This window comes from Thamnophis elegans, chromosome Z, assembly GCF_009769535.1.
Source record: "Thamnophis elegans isolate rThaEle1 chromosome Z, rThaEle1.pri, whole genome shotgun sequence".
NCBI classification, from domain to species: domain Eukaryota; kingdom Metazoa; phylum Chordata; class Lepidosauria; order Squamata; family Colubridae; genus Thamnophis; species Thamnophis elegans.
In genome coordinates this window covers 132,731,804-132,752,921 of record NC_045558.1, presented here as the reverse complement: position 1 = coordinate 132,752,921, position 21,118 = coordinate 132,731,804, and the positions used below count along the sequence as shown (strand labels likewise).

The following is a 21,118-nucleotide window of genomic DNA, read 5'->3' as shown; positions in this document are numbered from 1 at the left end:
CTCGTCTTGCATAAAACCGATTTTTTGATCTTTTTTTCCATCTGGCCTGTAACTGCCCATACTGAAACCATGATTGAATTGCCTTTTCTTTTTTTCTTTTTTTTTTCTTTTTTTTTCTTTTTCATCTTTTTTTTTTTCTTGTTGTGAATGTGTTTTTATTTCCATTTCATTTTCGTACAGTCACATATACTGTGCATAACCGGGGCCATATAACATTAAACAATAAACACAGCCATTCCTCTTGTCGACAAAACCCCCCAAAATAGAAACCCAATGTACCTCTTCGACCCTCCATACACCCTTTCTTTCGCCCCCCTCCAACTTCCCTTCTTCCCTCCATCATTCCCCTCTACCCTACTTCCCCTCCCCCTTTTGAGCCCACTTTATCATACAGTCTTTAACTAATTCTGTTTCTGAATCCATTTCTATTAATGCATTATATAGTCTCTTTATATGCATTGGACTTTGATCTCTAATTTGTTTTAGTAAATTATCCTCGTCTTGCATAAAACCGATTTTTTGATCTTTTTTCCATCTGGCCTGTAACTGCCCATACTGAAACCTTGATTGAATTGCCTTTTCTTCTTTTAGTACATTCAAGAGTTTTAACTGTAATACACCTTTTTTTTTTTTGAGGGGAAAAGGTGCGTCTTATACTCCGAAAAATACGGTATTTGTCTGAAATGGAATAGGGCAGTGTTGGTGAACCTTTTTTGGTACCGAGTGCTGAAACGGGAGGGCGTGCACTTTAGGGAACACTGGAAACTGGAAGAGCAGTTCCTCTGTTCGTGCGGGTGCCGGGAAGCTGAGCTTCTGGTTCCTGGCATGCATGTGCCCACAAAGACCAGCATGCATGCCCGGAAGTTGCTCTTCCAGTTACTGGAAGACCAGCTAGCCAGCGCGCATGTGCGCACCGGAACCCAGAAAAGCAACAGGCAATAGCTGGCGTGCCCGGAGAGATGGCTCTCTGTGCCACTTCTGGCACATGTGCCATAGTTTCACCAGCATGGGTATAGGGGCTCCTGCTTGAGCAATGGTTGGACTAGAAGACCTCCAGGGTCCCTTCCAACTCTGTTCTTCTGATTCTGATTAATCTTCGCCTTCAGAAGGAAGCATACCCATAGGGCTCACCCCTATTCGTCTGATCATGGTGTCCATCTGTGATGAACAGCAGGCTAGTTCTGTTCTCCAGGTGCACGATCATCTGTTTAATGATTACTTCCCCCGCTTCAAGAGGTGGAAATAGATCCCCGTCTGGAGACACAAGGGCGCTATTTTTGCTGGGGCTTCTCTGAATAACCCAAGTGCCATCTGATGCCAGTCCTTCCTCTTGGCAGGTTCTTACAGGATCTGGAACGGCGGCTGGCGGAAAGCCTGCAGATCTCAGACGTTTGCGATATTGTGGAGGACCACGCTCAGCAGAGCTTCTCGGTCTACATTGATTACGTCCGCAACCAGCTCTACCAGGAAAAGACCTACAGTAGCCTCATGTGAGTAAAGAAGGAGGAAAGGCAAATAGACTGCTGGATCATCCTTGGGGAGAATGAGTTCAGCTGTTGTGGCCCACCAGCTGTTTGTCGAACACCCAAACTACATTGTTGTGGCCCGGTAGCGGCCAGTGGATCTGGCAGCAGATTCGGACAGTGAGGAGGTTGGGGAGGAACACGGGCCAGTCCTGGAGTCTGCAGAAGGCTCTGACAAGGGCTCTGTGTCTGAGGCAGAGAGGGGGCAAAGGCCGTCTGACAGTTCTCAGCTGCCTTCAGAGCCAGACATCAGTGAGGCAGAGGAACAGCTGGAGCCTGTTCCCAGTGTGCGCATGTGCAGAGTTGCCAGACGAAGGGAACAACTAAGGAACAAGGGTAGACTTGGGAGTAAGGCCACAGGTGGATGGTGGATGGCCCCTCCCAGAGGAAATAAAAGAGGAGCGAAAGGGGAGTGGAGTTTGCAGGAGACAATTAGTTCATTCCTGCATTCTTGCCAAGTATTGCGGCATCTGAAAGATATCGGCCTGGCCGCTCTCCAAGCCTGATAAAAGTCGGTAATTGTAAACTGTCTTGAAAGGCTGTGGGAGAGGAAAGATTTTGCTGGGGAGGAATTCACTCTAAATTAAATAAAAGGGCTTTATCGATATGAGGCCTCGGCTTCGTGCTGCTGAGAAAGCCTAGGTCAGAACATGAGAAATTATTTGGAGAAACTCCTCAGGCTGTTTTCCGAACCTGTTTTGGCCTCGCTGAGAATTCTGAGAGTTGTAGTTTCCCCTCATTTGGCAGTCTGGTCACCATTTTGAATTCTAAGCTGCTGGTATCACCAATATCTCCAAAAGATATTAACCCACCATGTCTTTCAACAGCAGCCATCCAGCTACCCCTGCAGAACTTGTTAGTGGTTGATCATGGCCATCCCTTGGGCTGTGAATGTAACTTTGAAGTGGAAATCCAGTTCTTAATGTCATGGATAATGGATGCGGATGTACCTGTGCCCCATAAACATCTTTGTTACGTGTTTCTGCTTAGTCTAACACATTGATGGCGAACCTTTTTGTAAACGCATGCCAAAATTGTGTGCGTCCGCGCAATAGCGCACGTGCGTGCCCCACACCCACAATGCAATGTGCCCCACCCACCTGCGTATGCGCGCACGACCTCCTCCCCTGCATGAGAGGGGGGGATGTTTTCACCCTCCCCAGGCTGCAGGAAAGCCTCCAGAACATGGGAACCAGCCAGAACCAGCCAGCTGATTTTCGGCTTTCTGGAGGGCCATAGAAAGCTGTTTTCGTGCTCCTCGGGCTTCAGGAAAGTCTCCGGAGTCTGGGGAGGGCGAAAAATGCACCAAAAGGGCCCTTCCGGTTGGCCCATTGGGCCTGTTTTTGCCCTCCCCAGGCTTCAGGAAAGTCTTCAAAACATGGGAAGGGTGAAGAACTGGCCCAACGGGCCAACCAGAAGTTCGGAAAAGATCCTTTTCTGGCTTCCAGAGGGCCTCCGGGTGGCAGGAGAAGGATGTTTTTGTGCTCCTCAGGCTTCAGGAAAGCTCCGGGAGGAGCTCCGGAGCCTGAGGAGCATGAAAACAGCTTTCCATGGCCCTCCAGAAGGCTGAGAATCAGCTGACTGACGCGCACATGCGCGCTGGAACTGACAGCTCACGTTCTGGCATGACCAGATGCTTTGGCCCTTCCGTATTTCCCTAGCCGTCCCGAAGCCCCGAATTCAGGCCCGATGCTCTTGGGTGCAGCTTCCCTTCCTTTTCCCTCTTAGGGAGAAGAATGCTCAGTTTGCCATCGTGGTTACCCGACTCCAGGAGCAGCCCCAGTGCCAACGCCTCCCCTTCATGTCCTTTCTGCTGCTTCCTTTCCAGAGGATCACACGTATCAAGATGCTCTTGGAGGTGAGAGCCGGGCGGAGCCAAGAATCGGGGTGGCTATAAGGACAGAGGAGGGGGCTTCTGGGTCGAAGGAAAGCATCCCTTGGAGGGGGGGGGGCTGGGGTGGTGGCAGATTGGGACAGCAAGTCCTAACCCAAGATGACATATGCCTGTCAGTTTTCTCTTTAGTGCTAATTCTTTCTTTCTTCCTTCCTTCCTTTCCTCCTTCCTTCCATCATTCCTTCCTTCCTGTCTCTTTCTCTCTCCTTCCTTCCTTCCTTTCTTCTTTCCTTTTTATCTCTCTCTCTCTCCCTATATATATATACACACCACACACATATGCACATATACCTTCCTCTGTGTGTATGTATGTGTGTGTGTTTGTCTGTCTGTCTCTGAGTCTCTATACACACACATACACACATACACACACATCTTTCTCTGTCTGTCTGTCTGTCTTTCTGTCTCTCTATCTCTCTATCTCTCTCTCTATCTATCTATCTTGCTATCTCTATTTCTCTCCTTTTTCTTTTTCTCCATTTTCCTTCCTTTCTTCCCTCCCTCTCTCCCTCACTCCTCTTCCTTTCTTTTCCCTTTCCTCATTCCCATCTTATCTGTCCTTCCCTCCTTCCTTCCTTCCTTCCTTTCTTTTTATCTCTCTCTCTCTCCCTATATATACATACACACCACACACATATGCACATATATCTTCCTCTGTGTGTGTGTGTCTGTCTGTCTGTCTGTCTCTGAGTCTCTATACACACACATACACACATACACACACATCTTTCTGTCTGTCTGTCTGTCTCTCTCTCTGTCTATCTCTCTATCTATATCTATCTATCTATCTATCTATCTATCTATCTATCTTGCTATCTATCTTGCTATCTATCTTGCTATCTATCTTGCTATCACTATTTCTCTCCTTTTTCTTTTTCTCCATTTTCCTTCCTTTCTTCCCTCCCTCTCTCCCTCACTCCTCTTCCTTTCTTTTCCCTTTCCTCATTCCCATCTTCTTCTGTCCTTCCCTCCCTCCTTCCTTCCTTCCTTCCTTTTTATGTCTCTCTCTCCCTATATATACACATACACCACACACATATGCACATATATCTTTCTCTGTGTGTGTCTCTGTCTCTGAGTCTCTATACACAAACATACACACATACACACACATCTTTCTCTGTCTGTCTGTCTGTCTCTATCTATCTATCTATCTATCTATCTATCTATCTATATCTTGCTGTCTATCTCTATTTCTCTCCTTTTTCTTTTTCTCCATTTTCATTCCTTTCTTCCCTCCCTCTCTCCCCCCTCCTCTTCCCTTCTTTTACCTTTCCTCATTCCCATCTTCTTCTGTCCTTCCCTCCTACCTTCCTTCCTTCCCTCCCTCCCTCCCTCCCTCCCTCCCTCCCTCTTCTTTTGGCTACCTCTCCTCCATTTTATTCCCCAGCCTTTTGCATTTTTTTTCTCCCACTTTCTGCATCTCTCTCTCCCTCCCCCGCCCCTTTTCTCTTCTCTGGATATTTGAGGAGAGGAGAGGAACTATTGACATCTTTTGGCAAGGTCTGTTGAAATTAAAGCGCTGAAATATTGCTGGCTTCAATTTCTCCTCCATCTAATGGGCAGCGGTTAAATTTGTTTGATTAGAGCAGCAGTGCCGTCTATGCCTCTGGGTGCAAATGAGGATCCAGCTACAGGGAATCTGAGGCAGGGATGGACTAATCCATTTGTTATCACTATATTTTCAATTTCCCCGGGAGCTCATTTCAGGCCCTCACCCACAGAATCTGCCCTGAGCAGAGAAACCCATTCATATCTCTTTTTTCCTTGGCAATGTGGACAGTGAGGAGGTTGTGGAGGAAGATGGGCCAGTCCTGGAGTCTGGGGAGGGCTCTGACGAGGGCTCTGTGTCTGAGGCAGAGAGGGGGCAAGGGCCGTCCGACAGTTATCAGCTGCCTTCAGAGTCAGACATCAGTGAGGCAGAACAACAGCTGGAGCCTGTTCCCAGTGTGCGCATGGGCAGAGTTGCCAGATGAAGGGAATGGCTACAAACAAGGGTCGACTTGGGAGTAAGGCCACAGATGGACGGTGAATGGCCCCTCCCATAGGGAATAAAAGAGGAGCGAAAGGGGAGTGGAGTTTGCAGGAGACAATTTATTCATTCCTACATTCTTGCCAAGCATTGCAATGTCTGAAAGATATCGGCCTGGCCACTCTTCAAGCCTGACAAAGGTCGGTAATTGTGATCTACCTTGAAAGACTCGGGGAGAGGAAAAACTTAGGGAGGAATTCACTGTAAATTAAAGAAAAGGGGTTTATCGGGACAAGGACTCGGCTTCGTGCTGCTGGGGAAAACTAGGCCAGAACAGGCTATTGTGTGAATGGGGTATTGGCTATGAAGCACACATTTCTAAGCAAGCCAGAAATCCAGTTGGAAGAAGGGTTTTAGGATTGTGAGAATGCGATGCTGAACCAGAGGAGTGCCGAAAGTTTCACATTTGACTCTGCCCTTATAATTTAAACTCCAAACTTTTCCGGTCTAATTTTTACAGTTAATGGTCCAACACCAGCCTGTTCTCTCTGGTTGTGTTTGAACCTCAACAGATTCCTCTTTTTTCAGCTTGGAATATTTTCAATAATTGGGATTACCTGAGCTTCTGTCTTAAATTCAGGGCATGCCCAGTTCAAACTCTTCTGAATTCAGGGTTTTTGCTCCCTTCTAACCAGAAATTCCTTCCTCTTGGTTTTATTTTGTGTGTGTCCAGAATATCCTGCGCCGGACGGAAGAAGCGTCTTTGCGAGAACAAAACGCTCTGAAGGCCCTGGCTTCTGTTTCCAAGGTAAAAGTAGCCATGAATAGAGACAAGCCCTGATGATGTTACCTAGTTTGAGTAATGAAACATCTGCAAGCAAATAACCAAGCTCAGAGAGCACCCTTAGGCCCTCATTTCAACCCTGAGCTACAAATATTCTCCTTGAAAGGCATCAGGGACTAAGTCGGATGGATGAATGGACGGACGGACGGACAGACAGATTGATTAGATAGATTATAGATAGCAATAGCAGTTAGACTTACATACCGCTTCATAGGGCTTTCCGCCCTCTCTAAGCGGTTTACAGAGTCAGCATATTGCCCCCAACAATCCGGGTCTCATTTTACCCACCTCGGAAGGATGGAAGGTTGAGTCAACCTTGAGCCGGTGAGATTTGAACAGCCGAACTGCTGAACTGCAGTCAGCTGAAGTAGCCTGCAGTGCTGCATTCTAACCACTGTGCCACCTCGGCTTCGGATGGATAGATGGATGGATGGATGGATGGATAGATAGATAGATAGTTATCTATCTATTTATCTATCTATAATCTATCTACCTACCTACCTATCTACTTACCTACCTACTATCCATCCATCCATCATCCGTCGATCCATCCATCCATCCATCCATCCATCCATCTATCTACCCACCCACCCATCTATCTACTTACCTACCTACCTACATATCCATCCATCATCATCGATCGATCGATCGATCGATCGACCGACCTACCCACCCACCCACCCATCCATCCATCCATCCATCCATCCATCCATCCATCCATCCATCCATCCATCTATCTATCTATCTACCTCCCTACCCATCCATCCATCTACTTACCTACCTACCTACATACCCACCCACCCACCCACCCACCCACCCATCCATCCATCTATCTATCTATCTATCTATCTATCTATCTATCTATCTATCTATCTATCTATTTACCTACCTCCCTAGCATCCATCCATCTACTTACCTACCTACCTATATATCCATCCATCATCTATCTATCTATCTATCTATCTATCTATCTATCTATCATCTACCTACCTACCTACCCATCCATCCATCTATCTATCTACTTACCTACCTACCCATCCATCCATCCATCCACCCACCCACCCACTCACCTACCTACCCATCCATCCATCCATCCATCTATCCATCTATCTACTTACCTACCTACATATCCATCATCTATCATCTATCTATCTATCTATCTATCTATCTATCTATCTATCTATCTATCTATCTATCTATCTATCTACCTACCTACCTACCTACCCACCGACCTACCGACCTATCTACTTACCTACCTACCTACCCATCCATCATCTATTTATCTATCTATTTATCTGTCTATCTTATCTATTCATCCATTTGTCATTCATCTATCTATCTATCTATCCATCCATCCATCCAACCTGGCGCCCTCTAAAACAGCAATGTCAAACTCAAGGCCCACAAGTAAGATACGGCCCGTGAGGTGCTTAGAACTGGCCTGTGGGACCCCACCCTGGGAAACAGCGAAGGACCGGCCTACAGTGCCTCTGCCAATGAAAACGGAGCTCCGGAGGGTCGCACCCAGCTCTGTTTTCGGCTGCGACAGCCTCCTGGAACCGTCTGCCAGCAAAAACGGAGCTCCGTTTTCGCTGGCAAAGCACTCAGGCTGCCACAGGCACCCCCAACATGAGTGGCATTGAGCTGGCCACGCCCACCCAGGCCCCCCAAGGTTAAACACAACCCTGATGCTGATGGGTTTTTTTTCTCTTCTGCCTCACACCTGCCTCCAAATCTCTGCTTTAGATCATTGAAGAATGTAACTCCGAGGTCGGCCGTATGCGTCACATGGAAGAACTCATTTACACGGCGAGCAAGATTGAGTTTGATAAGCTGAAGGTCAGAAGGGGTTTGGCCCGGGCCCGTTTTTTGGCCTTGCTGTAGCCTGCCACAGCTTGTCCCTGTGGGCTTGCAATGAATTTGGGGATTTAAGAGAAGAAACAGCTGCCTGTTTACTTTATTGTCCCTGCACATCGTACAATGAAATTAAATGCCATCTTCAGTGTAAATGTAAAAACACAAACACACATCCTTCACGTGCCATATAATTGAAATTGAAAACCTGGCATTGCATTAATATTGCACTATACAGTAGAGTTCAGAATAGTTACTGCCCTGGCATAGAAGCTGTTTTTCAGCCTATTTGTCCTGGTTTTTATTATTCTGCATCGTCTGCCAGATGGTAATACTTTAAAAAAAGAGGTTCACTGACAAATGCGAGCTTGACAAAAGCGCGCCGACGAAACCACGGCGAGAAAACCGCAAGTTCTAAATTGCGCTGACGAATGAGCGCAGAAGCGCGCCGACAACAGCGCACCGACAAAAGCGCACCTTCAACGAACAAGTAATAACCGCGAGTTCTAAACCTAACCCTAAACCTAACCCTGAACCTAACCCTTACCTTAACTGAAATCCCTAAACCTAACCCTGAACCCCTAACCCTTACCTTAACCGAAATCGCGGTTTTGGGGGTGCGGTTTTGGGGGTGCGTTGTTGTGGGTCCGTTTATGATATCACGGTTTTCTCCCCACGGTTTCGTCGGCGCACTTCTGTCATGCGCGCATTTGTCAGGTCACGAAAAAAAGGGGTGTCCAGGATGAAATGGATCTTTAACAATGTTTTGAACTTTCTTAAGGCAGCAGGAACTATAAAGCTCTTCCAAGGAGGGGAGAGGGCAACCCATGATCCTCTGGGCAACGACGTTGACCCTCTGGAGTGCTGTCCTATCTGCCACTGTGCAATTGGCAAACCACACACAGGTGCAATAAGTTAAAATACTCTCTATGGTGCAGCAATAGAAGGTCACCAGCAGTTTTTCACTCAGTTGTTGTTTCCTGAAAAGCCTCAGGTAGTATAATCTCTGCAGGGCCCTTTTGACTAGGGCTGCAATGTGAGCAGCCCAGGTCAGGTCCTCTTTTAATGATAACACCCAGAAACTTAAAATTGCCCACTTGCTCCACTCGGTCTCCATTGATAAGCAAGAGCTGGATGTCTGATCTATTCCTTCTGTCGTCCACTTGTGCCTCTGGGAGGTGGCGTGGTGATATTTTTTCTGCAAGGGATCCTCAGATCACCCAATTCGACAGGTATAACAAACTAGATTTGACACATTAAATAAACAAACAAATAAATAAATAAATAAATAAAATATGCGTGTGACCCCAGCGCGCATATGCGTGTGACCCAGCCTTTGTGAATTTGCTCAGAGAATCTTTGTTCTCTGATTTTACCAGAAAATTATAATAAAGAAAATGTATATTTGATTATTCATTTTATTTTAAAAAGCTAGGTTTTTTTCTTTCGTTTCTGTTATAATTTTGCACCAGTGAGGTTAAAACCAATTTCGTTGTATTTAAGTACAATGACAATAAAGATTATACTTATGCTTAATAACAGCAGCTAGGACTGTATTTGCACAAAATTGGAAAAGCAAAGAGATCCCTATCGAGGAGAATGCGATTAGAGAAATATTAGAATGTGCAGAAATGAACAGATTGACACTGGCTATCAAAGTGAAAGAACAAATGGATTATTATACAATTTGGGAATATTTTTACTGGTGGTTAGAGAATTGACATAAGAATTAATAGTGAAAGAAGTTATCTAAAGTATAGAAAATGTATTAACAGTTAATATAACTCGTAGAGTTAAATAAATTACAATGGGATTGTTATAATATTAGATTCTTAAAGTATTGGAAATTAAGCTAAAATGGGATTAAATAATTAATAAGATTGCATGTTTTAATGTTGGCACAAAATATTTGTACCCAGACGGTACCCTGGTTAATGGAAAACGGATTGTTTATATAAAAATAACATTAAAAAAAAATCCAGGTGGCTTCCAGGAACTTTTTTTTAACGATTCTCTTTCCAATTTAGGCCGTTCCCATCATTTCCCAGACCCGACAGCTGTTAAAGCAAGGAGAACTCCTGGAAGTTGTGCATCGTGGCACCATCTTTGGTAACAAGCCCAAACTGATCCCCATCTACCTGTTCCTCTTCAACGACCTGCTGTTGGTCACTCAACGTAAGAGGTGAGAGAAGGACCAGAAGGCCTAGGCTGAAAATTCTCGCAACAGGGCGACTAGTCTGCATTTAAAGGGGTATATCTATAGAAGAAGCAGGAAGCAGTGGTGCAGTGGCCTAAAGGTGGAGCTCTTGCCTCCCAATCAAGGGGCTGTGAGTTCGATCCTAGGGAGAGGCAGATCTTTCTCTCTCTGGCCACAATGAGAATAATATCTGCTAAACAAAACTCCGCATTGGCAACAGGAATGGCATCCGGCCATTAAACCCTCTGCTAGCTCCATTTAGTTGCCCAGACTCCATCCTGCAAGGGATTATGGGGTTGTTAAATGATAATGGTTTACAGCAGGAGGAGGAAGAGGAGGAGGGCAAACTTGGCCTCTGCCCCAAGGTCAAGTTTTGAGGGGGGATGGAGAATTGGGGAGACCACAAAGTTTAGGCTATGGTTCTGCTTCTGCAAATTTTGCAATAGCAATAGCAGTTAGACTTATATACCGCTTCATAGGGCTTTCAGCCCTCTCTAAGCGGTTTACAGAGTCAGCATATCGCCCCCACAGACTGGGTCCTCATTTCACCCACCTCGGAAGGATGGAAGGCTGAGTCAACCTTGAGCCGGTGAGATTAGAACCGCTGAACTGCAGATAACAGTCAGCTGAAGTGGCCTGCAGTACTGCACCCTAACCACTGCACCATCTCGGCTCTTGGTTGAGAATGGATTGTTTTCCAAACCTCCTGCTTCAAATCTTGAGGGCTAGAAAAAAACAACAACAGATGTTGCAAAAAGACTTCTGCCTCTGCGGCGAAGTGCTAATCCATCTTGCCTAGAGGAATGATTACAGGAGCCGTGGTGGCACAGTGGTTAGAATGCAGTATTGCAGGCTAATTCTGCCGACTGCCAGCTGTTCAATCTTGACCAGCTCAAGGCTAACTAAGCCTTCCATCCTTCCAAAGGCGGTAAAATGATGCTCCAGCTTGTCGGTAGCAATACACTGATTCTATAAACCGCTTCAAGAGGGCTGGAAAGCCCTATGACGCGATATAGAAGTCTTAAGTGCTATTGCTATTGCCCCAGGTTCTCCTGGATGAGAACTGTAGCGATCTAAACCAGAGTCCTCTGGTTGGGAGCTTCCAGATCTATTCATCCGCGGGGGTAGGCTACTGGGGGTTCGCACGGGTTCGGGTAATCCTCTAGCGAAGATTCTGAGCAGTTCAGTGAGCCTCCAAATGCCACTCCTAGCTGGCCCCACTCCTCCCACCCCACCCCGCCTCTCCCAGGACTCTCCACGCAGCCCATTCATCATGCCAAGTAAGTGCAGGGCCCACGTAGAGGCTCAGGGAGAGGGGGCGGAAACGGGCCTACCGGAAGTTCCAAAAGTCCAGAAACTGGCCTGTTTCCATTCTCCGGTGGGCCTCCAGAAGGATTCACCGACAAATGCGTGCTCGACAAAAGCGTGACCGACAAAACCACGGTTCTAAATCGCGCCGACAAATGAGCGCAGAAGCGCACCGACAACAGCGCGCCGACAAAAGCACGCCTTCAACAAACAAGTAATAACCGCAAGTTCTAAACCTAACCCTAAACCTAACCCTAAACCTAAACCTAACCCTTACCTTAACTGAAATCCCTAAACCTAACCCTTACCTTAACTGAAATCTCTAAACCTAACCCTGAACGTAACCCTTACCTTAACTGAAATCACACTTTTGTGGGCATGGTTTTGTCGGCGCGTTGTTGTGGGTGCGTTTATGATGTCGTGGTTTTTGTCACCACGGTTTCGTCGGTGCGCTTTTGTTGTGCGCGCATTTGTTGGGTCACGCTCCGGAAGCAGGGGAAAGCAGTTTTCACCCTCCCGGAGGCTCAAGATAAGCCTCTGGAGCCTGGGGAAGGTGAAAATGCCCCCTCGCGCTGTGCTGAAGGAAGCCAACTAGGCCACGCCCACCACACTTACACCCACCCAGCAACGGGGCAGCGAACCCGTTGCTGCAATTTTTGAAGCCCACCCTTCTAAGTCTCTGCAGTGGTTGACCTTGATCCCATGTGCAGGCCCACTGATCTGGGAAACAGCCATTTGGTGGGGGAGATCAGCTGTCGCTAGTCACATGTCTTTGAAAGCAATTGATCTGGGATTTGCTACTAAGTTTTCTTTGCTTCCGTTTCCGGATCTGCTCCTGCAGCTCAGAACGCTTCGTGGTGCTGGATTATGCCCATCGCTCACTAGTCCAAGCCCAGAGTTGCGAGGACACCACTGCCGGCCCAAACGCAGAGAACAGCTTCTACCTGACGTTGATGGAGAACCACCAGGGGCGGAGTGCCGAACGCCTCTGTCGCGCCCCGACGCAGTGAGTAGCATAGGGGGTGAAGAGAGTTAGCAAAGGTGGTAGTAACTGTTCTGACCTAGGCTTCCCAAGATTGTGAAGCAGACTCCTCGTCCTGATAAAGCCTCTTTTATTTAGCTGAAAGGGAATTCCTCTCCAGCAAAGTCCCAGCCAACAGTATTTTATGAGATTTCACAACTACAGACCTTGATCAGGCGTGGAGAGTTGTCAGGCCGATATCTTCCAAACGCCATGCTGTAGCAGCAATTACTTGGCAAGAAGTCAGGAACAGATCTTCACCCTACTGAAGTGAACTCATTGTCTCCTGCAAACTCCACTCCCCTTTCGCTCCTCTTTATTCCCTATGGGAGGGGCCATTCACCGTCCACCCTGTGGCTTTACTCCCATTTCGACCCTTGTACCTTAGCTGTTTCCTTCTCCTGGCAGCTCTGCGCATGCACACATCAGGAACAGGCTCCAGCTGTTCTTCTGCCCCACTGATATCCAACTCCGAAGGCAGCTGATAACTGTCGGACGGCCCTGGCCCCATCTCTGCCTTCGACGCACAGCACTTGTCAAATCCTTCCCCAAACTTCAGGACTGGCCCATGTTCCTCCCCAACCTGCTCACTGTCTGACGCTGCGGCCAGCTCCGTTGGCCACTGGTGGGCCACAACAGTAACTGCATCCCATTTATAAACAGAAAAGAGAGATCATCAGAGCAGGCTGCTTTTTTCAGAGGACTAGAACATAAGATCTAGATCTAGAAATATATGGAGATTCACAGTCATTCCAGGTCATGCTTGTCCCAAAGATGCTTTTTTTTCTTTTCAAGAGGCAACTGGACTGTTTTGGTTTTTCTTTGAAGGCGTTTCGCTTCTCCTCCAAGAAGCTTCTTCAGCTCTGACTGGATGGTGGGGAAGGGAAGGATTTATAGGCCTTGCAAGCAGCTGGTCATTTGCATCCTTTTAGAGGGTCCTTGAGCCATTTGGAGGTTTATCTTTGTCCTCAGGGTTGTGTTTGACGTCAGGGTGGAGGGGTGGCCAGGGTGGGCATGGCCAGCTTAATGTCACTTGTGTTGGGTGCGCCTGTGGTGGCCCAAGCACTCCACCAGCGAAAACGGGCTCCCGAGCTCCGTTTTTGGCTGCCATGGCCTTCTGCAACCCTCTGCCTTGCTGGCAGAAGCACCACGGGCTGGTCCTTTGCTGTTTCCAGGGCGGCCCCACCGGCCAGATCTAAGTACCCTGCAGGCCGGATCCGGCCCCTGGGCCTTGAGTTTGACACCCCTGTTTTAGAGGGTCATTGATAGGTTGTAGGTTTATCGTTGTCCTCAGAGTCACCTGATTCCTGTTGTCTGCAATTTTTTTCCCCTCTGGAAATCCATTCCTACACAGGGGGGCATGGCGCGTGGGGGAGGTTGGAAGGGTGTTCATCCCAAATGGTATAGCGAAAAGCCTGTAGAGATTCTCAGTCATCCAGATCATGATTGTCATGAATGAGGGAGGGAGGGAGAATGAATGAATGAAACCCAAACAGGGCATCTCCAAAATTGTCTCTTCCAGATCCGATATGCACCGCTGGATGGGTGCTTTCCCATGCCACGAGTCCCAGCCTAATAACAAGCAGGAAACCATCTATGAAGATTGGGGTGAGAGTTTTTGGCTGTCTTCCTTTTAAACCGTCCCCCTCCTCACTTTCCACTGCTTATTGTTCAAAGGCTAGTAAATTTTTTTTTTATTAAAAAGTGTTTTATTAGATAAACATTAAAAACATTAGACATAGTGCAACATTTCTGACCTAAACGTTTCCATATAGTGATTAGATCTTACAATAATTACATTTTATATCCATTACATAGGTGTATGTAGTCAGTCAGATTACCTGTCCGTTGACCCTTTCTTTTATATAATTACTAATCAGCGGTGGGTTTCAATTTTTTTTAGAACCTCTTCTGTAGGTGTGGCCTGTTTGTGGGAGTGGCTTGCCAGCCATGTGACTGGGTGGGAGTGGCTTGCCGGCCATGTGACTGGGTGGGAGTGGCTTGCCAGCCATGTAACTGAGTGGGCATGGCCAACTTGTAAAATGTGGTAAAACTCACTTAACAACGCTCTTGCTTAGCAACCAAAATTTTGGCTCAAGAACTCTGGCATTGAAGCGTGCAAGTCTTAAAGCTGTCAAGTTACAAGACCCTTGCATCCCTAACCCTTTAGAAAAAAAACCAGGGTTGTTCAAACTTGACAGCTTTAAGACTTGTGGACTTCAACTCCCAGAATTCCTCCTCTAGTCATGTTGGCTCAGGAACTCTGACATTGAAGCGTGCAAGTCTTAAAGCTGTCAAGTTACAAGACCTTGGCAACCCTAACCCTTTAGAAAAAAAAACCAGGGGTGTTCAAACTTGAAAGCTTTAAGACTTGTGGACTTCAACTCCCAGAATTCCTCCTCTCGCTCTTCATCTTGATGATGTGCGGACGGGCGGGGGGAGATTTGTGGAACCTCTTCTATAGAAGAGGTTAGAACTGGCAGGAACCCACCCCTGTTACTACATACAAATACATATCCAATTCCTACCTATCACACATTCTTAATACGGTATTTTCCAGTGCATTAGACGGCTTTTTAACCCCCAAAAATTATTTCAAAAATCGGGGATCGTCTTATACGCCAGGTATACCAAAAAACCAAAAGAAAAGAAAAAGCAACACCGCCAAACAAAAAGCCACGCCACCACCAGTGCAGACGCCGGCCTTTCAAACATTAACCTCGGCGCTCCTCGCCTGGGCACATGGATGGATGAGGGCTGGGATGGCTTAGTAAGGTCTGGCTGGCGGTCTGGAGGAGGAAGGTGCTGAGCTTAAAGTACGAAAGCCCGGCAGCGCAGAGGTCTTCAGCCGGCTCGCGGGCGCCTGAAAGTAGGGAGTCGTCTTATACGCCCAGTCACCTTATGCAACGGAATATATGGTACAATATATATTTCCAATTCTTAACTTGTCTGAGTTTTTCTGTCCCAGCCTTTTCCCCTCATTTCTAACCATCGGTATCATTTCTCCCAGATTTTGTAATAGTCCGTCTCACCCTTGTCTCTGACCTCTAGAGTCAGTCTGTCCATCTCTGCACATGACAGTATCTTATTTCTTGTTCCGAGGAAGTCTCCTTTATTTTTCCATTTCTGTGAAAAAAAACAGCTTGCCACCATTACAATATGAAGCATCAAATACAGTCCATCTTTGCCATGTTTTTCTTTTGTGGTTCCTAGTAGAAATAATTCTGGCCTCAGCTCCATCTTTTGATTTAGCATCTCTGCCAAATACTTTCTTATCTGGTGCCCAAAAGCCCTAGCTTTTGTGCACTCTCACCACATGTGGTAGAAGGTCCCTAGTGCAGCATTACATTTCCACCATCGTGGCAATAAATTTTTGTTCATTTTAGCTAATCTTTTGGGTGGGATGTGCCACCTGTAGAACATCTGGTATAAATTTTCCTTATACGAGGTGGCTAAAGTTAACTTTCTGTTTCTTTCCCGTAAGTCTTGCCAATTGTCCAAATCTATGCTGTAACCAAAGTTCCTACTCCACGCTAACATGGTTTCCTTTATCTGCTATTCCGAAAGGCTGAAAAAATTGAGGAACATCACATTCTGGATCAGTCAACGGTAGCCTCCACCAGACCAGGCTAAAATAGCCATGATTTAAATGCACAAAGCAATTTCTCATATCTTGAGCTTTGAAACAGACTTAGGACATTGCCTTTCAGGCTAAATTCGTTGTTCTGTGACAGGGCTGATTTTTTTCCCCTTTCCCAATTTGCAATTTTACCTAAAGCCCAGTTATCTTTAGTGGTGAAGGCTGGAGGGTAGAGGAAGCAGGAGAGCAACAAATTTGATTAAAGGACTGGAAGATGAAACTGTTCAGACCTAGGCTTCCCCCAAAAGCATGAAAAGCAGATTCCTGGTCCTGACAAAACACCTTTTATTCCTCTCATTCACATTCAGTAAAGGCCTGGCAAGCAGTCTTTCAAAGGTGAATTTATGAGCACAGACCTTATCTATCTTGGAAAGCTGCCATATAAATATTTTCCAAACGCAGTGCAGTGCAAAGAAAGACTTGGCACAGAGTCTCTGAGATTCACGGACAGATCTTCACACTCCTGAAACAAATCTAATGACCAAATGAACGAATTGGTTCCTGCAAACTCCATTCCCCTTTCGCTTCTTTTATTTCCTATGGGAGGGGCCATTCACCATCCATCTGTGGCTTTACTCCCAAGTCGACCCTGATTTCTTAGTTGTTCTTAGTTGTTGCCAGGAACTTTATTCCCTACCACCACAGAGAGACTTAATACCTTTCCCTATGTTGTCTTTCCTTCCCTCTTTTGATGATGATGATGATTATTATTATTATTATACAATTGTATCACAGCGGCCAGTTGTTTTGCTGGATTTGGCATTGGTTACTAATCGGGCCCCACCCAGGGGCCTAGGACGTCGTAACGTATTTTCGTAATATGCGTGCAGATCCAAGCAGTGCGGCTTTTTGCATTTGACTGATGGTGATTTTGTCAATTTTTAACTGTTTTAAATGTAATTCCAGTGCTTTTGGAATAGCACCCAATGTGCCAATTACCACTGGAAATACCACTGCTGGTTTGTGCCATAGTCGTTGAATTTCGATTTTTAAGTCCTGGTATTTTGCGATTTTTTCATGTTCCTTCTCGGCGACCCTGCTATCACCTGGTATTGCGATGTCTATGATTGTGACCTTATTTTTCTCAACCAGTGTGATGTTTGGTGTATTATGCGCCAGTATTTTGTCCATTTGTATACGGAAATCCCGCAAGATCTTGACCATCTGATTTTCGGTGACTTTTTCAGGCTGATGTTCCCACCAGTTTGTTGCTGTTTTAATGTTATAATTTTTGCACAAATTCCAATGGATCATTTGTGCTACTGAATTGTGCCGCAATTTATAATCAGTCTGGGCAATTTTTTTACAGCAGCTGAGGATGTGATCAATAGTTTCATCAGCTTATGATGATAAGCTTATTATGATCAGCTTATTATTATTATAATTATTATTTTCGTAAGAAATAATTCATTCAGTTGTTGTTTTTCTCTCTCTTCCCTTTCCGCAGATTGTCCCCAGGTGCAGTGCACAGAGACTTACAGGGCTGCCCAGGCAGACGAGCTGAGTCTCGAACAGACGGACATTGTCAACGTGGTGCGCAAAACCGAGGGTGAGCTTGGGGATGTGACCCTCCCTAACGGTTGGGACCAAATTGTGGCTTCTTCCCCTTCTTTCTCTGAACGATTTTAGAAATTGGGAGCCTGGGCTGTGGGGCTTCCTAACCCAAAGATGGTGGCTTTTTTTTAGCGGAGTTCTCTGCTAAAGGATTCTCTTCCGATCCTTCAAGGTCCTTTCGGTGACTCCGGCACCTTCCCAAATTCTCAGCCATCTGGAAGCTAAAGTCCCCAACATACTCAGGGAGAGACAGCGGGGTCTCCTTGAAGAAAATGGCCCTCCACCGTTTAAAACCTTGGCCGTCTCGACGGTGTTAATGCTGTGGTGCTCCAGCAGGACTTGAAAGGGAGACCACCAAGTGATCCCAGGCTAGGCTGTAAGCATCTGAGGAAAAAGTGATAGCAAATCACTTCTGAGAACTGCAGGGGTATTGTCTGTATTGTCCCCTTGAACTAAACTCAACTTTAATCTGATGTACTGGGTAACATCGAGCCGTAATCAGTCTAGAGCAGCGCCCCCCAACCTTCTGTTTCCGCGGAGAGAGGTTTTTTCCATGGACCAAAGAAGGCGTGGCTTCACATGCTGCTTGCACCTCATGGATGGGGCTTCCCCCTTTGTGCAGCCCAGTTTCCGGCATGCTGCGGTCTGGGACCCCGGGCCACAGAACGGGGGCTGGGGACTTCTGTTCTTATAGTCTTACAACCTTATAGCCACGCTCAACCCCCAGCTGTAAGCCCATGATGGCAAACCTGTAGGCACACGAGCCGTCGCCCCAGCTCAGCTTCACTGTGCATGCGCCTCCCGCCAGCCAGCTGATGTTTGGATCTCTGCCACGCATGCACGGTGGGTGGGGAGTACAGGGGGTGCGGTGTGCCCCCCTGCGGCCCATGTTTAGTCCCAGCAGGCTGCAGGGAGGCTTGCTAGGCCCAAAATGGGGCGCAGAGGGTATTCCCCCCCCCCATGGCCTGTTCTTGGTCCCAGGAGGCTGCAGGGAGGCCTGCTAGGCCCAAAATGGGGCGCAGAGGGTATTCCCCCCCCATGGCCTGAGGACTAATGGGATGAAGGGGGGGATGATTCAGCAGCAATGGGCTTGTTGGAGTTTCACAAAGCGGCAGGACGGACTCCCAATAAATTTTGAGGCAAGAAAAAAGGTGCAAAGGTCTTGACCGTTTCCTTTTTTTAATCTCTTCCTCTCCTTTTTTGTCTTCCTCTCCTCTTTTCTGCCTGCTTCTCCTCTCCTCTTCTATTTGCTGCCTACCTCCTCTTTCCTGTGTCCTCCCCTCTCCTCTATTTTCTCTCCTCCTCTCCTCTTTTCTGCCTGCCTCTCCTCTGGTTTTCTATTTTATATCTTCCTCTCCTCTCTTGTTCTCTTCTATTTTTTGTCTTCCTCGCCCCTCTCTTCTTTTCTGTCTTCTTCTCCTTTTCTATTTTCCTCTTTGCTGTCTCTTTTTCTGCCTGCTTCTCCCCTTTTCTATCTTTCTCTTTTCTCCCTTTTCTGTCTTCTCTGTCTTCATCTCCTGTTCTCTCCTGTTCTCATCTCTTTTGTCTTCCTCTTTTCTGTCTCTCCTTTCCTCTTTTCTGCCTGTCTCTCATTTCTTTTTTGTCTCTCTCCTCTCTTTTGTCTTTCTCCCCTTCCCTCCTTCCCTTTCCTTCTTTCCTTTCCCTCCTTTCCTTTCCTCCTCTTTCCTTTCCTTTCCCTCCCCTCCCTCCCCTTTCCTCTCCTCTCCTTTCCTCTAACTTCCTCTCCTATCCCCCATGCTACAGGCTGGTATGAGGGCATACGCCTAGCCGACGGCAAGAAGGGCTGGTTCCCCTCTTGCTATGTGCAGGAGATCACGAACGAACACGTACGCCGCCGCAACCTCCGGGAGCGTTACCGCGTCCTCCAGGTGGCCCGCCAGCTCCAGCTGATGCGCACCAATTGTGCCAAAAGCAAGTACAGCTCAGCCTGAGACCAAAAGCGCACAGACAGTGGAAGCCAGTGACGGGATCCCTGGACTGCGATCAATCTCATGGCTGGACTCGAAGTTCAAGTTTGATTTCGTTGGGCATGGAGCAACATTTGCCTCAAGGGGGAGGGGTATGCTGAAGATGGGGAGGAGGGCCGAGAGCAGTTGCGTTTTGGATCGAAGGCCGCTGAAGGATGAGAAAGCAGAAGAGGCGAAAGATGCCCTAATTAATTCATGAGCCTCGAGCAAAGTTTGCCTGATTTAACTGTCCGGCGCTGCAATGCCAGCAGCTAGCCAGCGGAGGCACTACTTCAAATGTGTCCCTTCTGCCAGAAGGGGGCGACAGACTGCATTTTTCAGTCGCCCTGCAGTGTTTACAGACTTTGCAATGTCCCGTTCTTACCGTTCCCAAGTCACATCCTAAATTCCAGTGAATCTGCGTGGCAGCTCGGTAACCCCAAGCGAGGACCATGAACCTTCTCCGACGATTGGGGTGAAGAGGTGCCCCCCCTCATCTTCTATCTTAAATAGCGATGGTGCCATATTTCAGGAGATGCCCTGATCCGAGATGAACGATGAAATGGATTGCCTCGGGTTTAACCAGAAGGGTCGGTTCAACACGAGCAGCAGTTCTACCTGCCCCCCACATTTTGCAATGACTTATCCATTAATGATTCAGGCCTACCACCTCGTAGCCTTCTTTTGGGGCTGGTTGCAGGCTGGTTTGTATTTCACCCACGTTGACAGATGGGTGCGCCTTGCGCTTCGTTGGCACAACTCTGCTAGGCAGAACACACTCCCCCCCCCTCCGCCCCCAATAAAATGTGTTTTGCAAACAGGATCCACACCGGTATTACCAGTTTCCTAATCCCGATCAAAGTGCTGTGGCTGCCAATACTTCAAAACCTTCCCGACAGTCCTTAACCTGGGCTCAGGGGATGTCCCTTTTCTACCTCAATTCCTTTCCTTTCTGGTGTCGGGAATCTGGGACTCCTACAAACTGTGGACCCAGCTACCCTGTTTCCCTGAAAAGAAGACCTCCCCGGATAATAAGCCCAATCGGGCTTTGGAGCGCATGCGCTAAAATAAGTCCTCCCCCCCCCCGAAAATAAAACCTCCACGAAAATATTGCAACACCGCAGCAGCCATGAGGTGACCATGCTCGTCGCCCCCTGCACCTCAAAAATAATAAGACCTCCCTGAAAATAAGGCCAAGTGCTTATTTCAGGGGTCAAAAGAAAATAAGACCCTGTCTTATTTTCGGGGAAACACAGTAATTCTAACTCTTCCCACAACCTCACAGCTCAACAGTCCTTTCTCCCTCAGGGTAACCTGCCTGAACATCTTGGATTTTCTCCTTTG

At 47.2% G+C, this 21,118-nt stretch overlaps 1 protein-coding gene across 1 annotated transcript in view; it reads left to right on the top strand.

Annotated features, from left to right (window-relative positions):
• Window positions 1-20,840, top strand: part of ARHGEF15 (Rho guanine nucleotide exchange factor 15) — a 100,601-nt gene extending 79,761 nt beyond the window's left edge. Inside the window, exons 8-16 of the mRNA XM_032234482.1 lie at window positions 1,338-1,490; window positions 3,252-3,381; window positions 6,123-6,197; window positions 7,980-8,072; window positions 10,115-10,269; window positions 12,434-12,598; window positions 14,136-14,221; window positions 17,701-17,802; window positions 19,572-20,840. Coding sequence (XP_032090373.1) covers window positions 1,338-1,490; window positions 3,252-3,381; window positions 6,123-6,197; window positions 7,980-8,072; window positions 10,115-10,269; window positions 12,434-12,598; window positions 14,136-14,221; window positions 17,701-17,802; window positions 19,572-19,759 — 1,147 coding nt within the window. The 3' untranslated portion in view covers window positions 19,760-20,840. The remainder of the gene's footprint in view (window positions 1-1,337; window positions 1,491-3,251; window positions 3,382-6,122; window positions 6,198-7,979; window positions 8,073-10,114; window positions 10,270-12,433; window positions 12,599-14,135; window positions 14,222-17,700; window positions 17,803-19,571) is intronic.
• The last annotated feature ends 278 nt before the right edge of the window (window positions 20,841-21,118 follow it).